Below are 3,844 nucleotides of genomic sequence, written 5' to 3'. Positions count from 1 at the left end.
ATAGAAATTAATTTAAAACTAAAGCTACAGAGGTGCGCGAGGAGAGGGGATTCAGAGCACCGTCTAAATGAGCTCCAGAGACGGGCGTGAGCCATGGCTATCAGCGCGGACCCCAGAGACGGGCATGAGACGCTAAGGCTGCTGCTGCCGCCACCAAGAAGCCTGTGTGCGAGCACAGGTCACTATCCACACCTCCCTTCCGGGGAGCCTGTGCAGCCCGCCACTGCCAGGGTCCCTGGACCCAGGGACAACTCACCCGGGAGAACGCACGGCGCGCCTCAGGCTGGTGCAACGTCACGCCGGCCTCTGCCGCTGCAGGCTCGCCCCGCACTCCGTGCCCCTCCCTCCCCCCCGGCCTGAGTGAGCCAGAGCCCCCGAATCAGCGGCTCCTTTAACCCCTTCCTGTCTGAGCGAACAACAGATGCCCGCCGGCGACCTACACGCAGAGGCGGGGCCAAATCCAAAGCTGAGCCCTGGGAGCTGTGAGAACAAAGAAGAGAAAGGGAAATCTCTCCCAGCAGCCTCAGAAGCAGCAGATTAAAGCTCCACAATCAACTTGATGGACCCTGCATCTGTGGAATACCTGAATAGACAACCAATCATCCCAAATTGACGAGGTGGGCTTTGAAAGCAAGATTTATGATTTTTTCCCCTTTTCCTCTTTTTGTGAGTATGTGTATGCTTCTGTGTGAGATTTTGTCTGTATAGCTTTGCTTCCACCATTTGTCCCAGGGTTCTGTCCGTTTTGTTTGTTTGTTTGTTTTTAGTATAGTTTTTAGTGCTTGTTATCATTGGTGGACTTGTTTTTTGGTTTGCTTGCTCTCTTCTTTCTTTTTTTAAATTTTATTACACTTTTATTTTAAATAATATTTTTTATTTTAATAACTTTTACTTTATTTTTTCTTCCTTTCTTTTTTTTCCTCCCTTTTCTTCTGAGCTGTGTGGCTGACAGGGTCTTGTTCCTCTGGCCGGGTGTCAGGCCTGTGCCTCTGAGGTGGGAGAGCGAGTTCAGGACACTGGTCCACCAGAGACCTCCCGGCTCCACGTAATATCAAACACCATAAGATGCGGTCCTGCCCACCAGAAAGACAGGATCCAGCCTCATCCAGCAGAACACAGGCACCAGTCCCCTCCACCAGGAAGCCTACACAACCCACTGAATCAACCTTAGCCACTGGGGACAGACACCAAAAACAACGGGAACTACGAACCTGCAGCCTGCAAAAAGGAGACGCCAAACACAGTAACTTAAGCAAAATGAGAAGACAGAGAAACACACAGCAGATGAAGGAGCAAGGTATAAACCCACCAGACCAAACAAATGAAGAGGAAATAGGCAGTCTCCCTGAAAAAAAATTCAGAGTAATGATAGTAAACATGATCCAAAATCTTGGAAATAGAATGGAGAAAATAGAAGAAACGTTTAACAAGGACCTTGAAGAACTAAAGAGCAAACAAACAATGATGAACAACACAATAAATGAAATTAAAAATTCTGTAGAAGGAATCAACAGCAGAGTAACTGAGGCAGAACGGATAAGTGACCTGGAAGATAAAATAGTGGAAATAACTACCAGAGAGCAGAATAAAGAAAAAAGAATGAAAAGAATTGAGGACAGTCTCAGAGACCTCTGGGACAAAATTAAATGCACCAAGATTTTTTTTATAAATTTATTATTTATTTGTTTATTTTTGTCTGTGTTGGGTCTTCGTTGCTGCACGTGAGCTTTCTCTAGTTGCTGCGAGCGGGGGCTACTCTTTGTTGCGGTGCGTGGGCTTCTCATTGCGGTGGCTTCTCTTGCTGTGGAGCACGGACTCTAGGTGCGCGGGCTTCAGTAGTTGTGGCACGTGGGCTCAGTAGTTGTGGCTTGCAGGCTCTACAGAGCAGGCTCAGTAGTTGTGGTGCACAGGCTTAGTTGCTCTGCGGCATGTGGGATCTTCCCGGACCAGGGCTTGAACCCGTGTCCTCTGCATTGGCAGGCGGATTCTTAACTGCTGCGCCACCAGGGAAGACCCTAAATGCACCAACATTTGAATTATAGGGGTCCCAGAAGAAGAAGAGAAAAAAAAAGGGACTGAGAAAATATTTGAAGAGATTATAGTTGAAAACTTCCCTAATATGGGAAAGGAAATAGTCAATCAAGTCCAGGAAATGTAGAGAGTCCCATATGGGATAAATTCAAGGAGAAACACACCAAGACACATATTAATCAAACTATCAAAAATTAAACACAAAGAAAACATATTAAAAGCAGCAAGGGAAAAACAGCAAATAACACACAAGGGAATCCCCATAAGGTTAACAGCTGATCTTTCAGCAGAAACTCTGCAAGCCAGAAGGGAGTGTCAGGACATATTTAAAGTGATGAAGGAGAAAAACCTACAACCAAGATTACTCTACCCAGCAAGGATCTTGTTCAGATTCGACAGAGAAATTAAAACCTTTACAGACAAGCAAAAGCTAAGAGAATTCAGCACCACCAAACCAGCTTTACAACAAATGCTAAAGGAACTTCTCTAGGCAGGAAACACAAGAGAAGGAAAAGACCATACTTAATCTCTAAATAGAGGCAATAACAAAATCATGAATCTGTCTAACCTGATGCATCTCTCCCACAACCAAGAAAACACTAACCTTTCTCTGAAAGAAGGCACCTAGAGGGGTGGGATAGGGAGGATGGGAGAGAGGGAGACGCGAGAGGGAAGAGATATGGGAACATATGTATATGTATAACTGATTCACTTTGTTATAAAGCAGAAACTAATACACCATTGTAAAGCAATTATACTCCGATAAAGATGTTAAAAAAATGTGTCTTGGCATATTTCTCCTTGGATTCACACCCCAGTTTAATATCCTGTATCTTAAACACTGAAAAATAAAATTAACTAATAATACATCTTGTGTTAGAAGATAAGGAGATGAGAGGCTGTCAAAGTCAAAATTATTTGGTTAATATATATGTGAATCAATTCATACAAAAACAAAGAAGTAATACAATCATTACAGTCCTTGTTTATGCATATGGTTATGTGGTTACTTCTACTATCCATCCCACATTTTTTTACCCTCACAAGCCCTTTCCCTGGTGATTGTCGTTTTCGTGATGGGGTGACCCAGCGTTTCACTCCGGAGATTCATGGCCATTAGGAGTCCTGAATGAATTAGGATGGTGTAGTTTCCGTTGACTTTAATCAGTGGGCGTGAGAGCACTGACAGGTCTCCTACAGGAGCTGTTACAGTGTTGAATAGAAGGGGTGATGGCTGGCATCCTTGTCTTGTTTTTTATCTTACATGGAATACTTCCACTTTTTCATATAGGAATAACGTATGCTATAGATTTCTGGTGTGTAACCTTCTTAACATACTTGCAAATTTTTCTTTATGAATAGTTGTTGCATTTCATCCCATGTGTTGTCCGCATTCATTGGGATATTGTATTACTTTCCTCTTTTAATCTGTCAATAAAATACGATGGTTCTATTGCCGGTAAGCTCCAAATTCACCTTTTTGTCCTGCTTCCATGAAAATGTTCTGGGTCCTTTCCATTTTTTTCTTGTGGCAGTTGTTACTGAAGTTTACCACTAGAGGGAGCCAGAGACAGTGAAAAGCTAGAGTTTTGCTTCCTGGTCCTGGATTGCTGGCACAGCTGGCTTCCGCTGGACACCAGGCTTCTCCAGCGCCAGCCTCTGCACCTCACGTGGCTTCTCCAGGGCCCGGCTGGTGCAGGGCAGTGTGGTCAGCACCACTCCATAGCCAGCAGCTTCCTTTAGACCTCCCTGGGGCAGTAATATATCAGAGTGTTTCTGGTGAGACACTTCCCCATGTACAACATTGCCAGTC

At 44.4% G+C, this 3,844-nt stretch overlaps 1 protein-coding gene across 1 annotated transcript in view; it reads left to right on the top strand.

Annotated features, from left to right (window-relative positions):
- The window catches only part of LOC132513047 (integrator complex subunit 6-like), a 39,670-nt gene extending 36,081 nt beyond the window's left edge, over nucleotides 1–3,589 (top strand). Inside the window, exon 11 of the mRNA XM_060137264.1 lies at nucleotides 3,567–3,589. Within this exon, the coding sequence (XP_059993247.1) occupies nucleotides 3,567–3,589 (23 nt within the window). The remainder of the gene's footprint in view (nucleotides 1–3,566) is intronic.
- The last annotated feature ends 255 nt before the right edge of the window (nucleotides 3,590–3,844 follow it).

The sequence above is a fragment of the Lagenorhynchus albirostris genome, chromosome X, assembly GCF_949774975.1.
Source record: "Lagenorhynchus albirostris chromosome X, mLagAlb1.1, whole genome shotgun sequence".
Classification (NCBI taxonomy): Eukaryota; Metazoa; Chordata; class Mammalia; order Artiodactyla; family Delphinidae; genus Lagenorhynchus; species Lagenorhynchus albirostris.
This window is presented reverse-complemented; position numbering and strand designations above follow the sequence as displayed.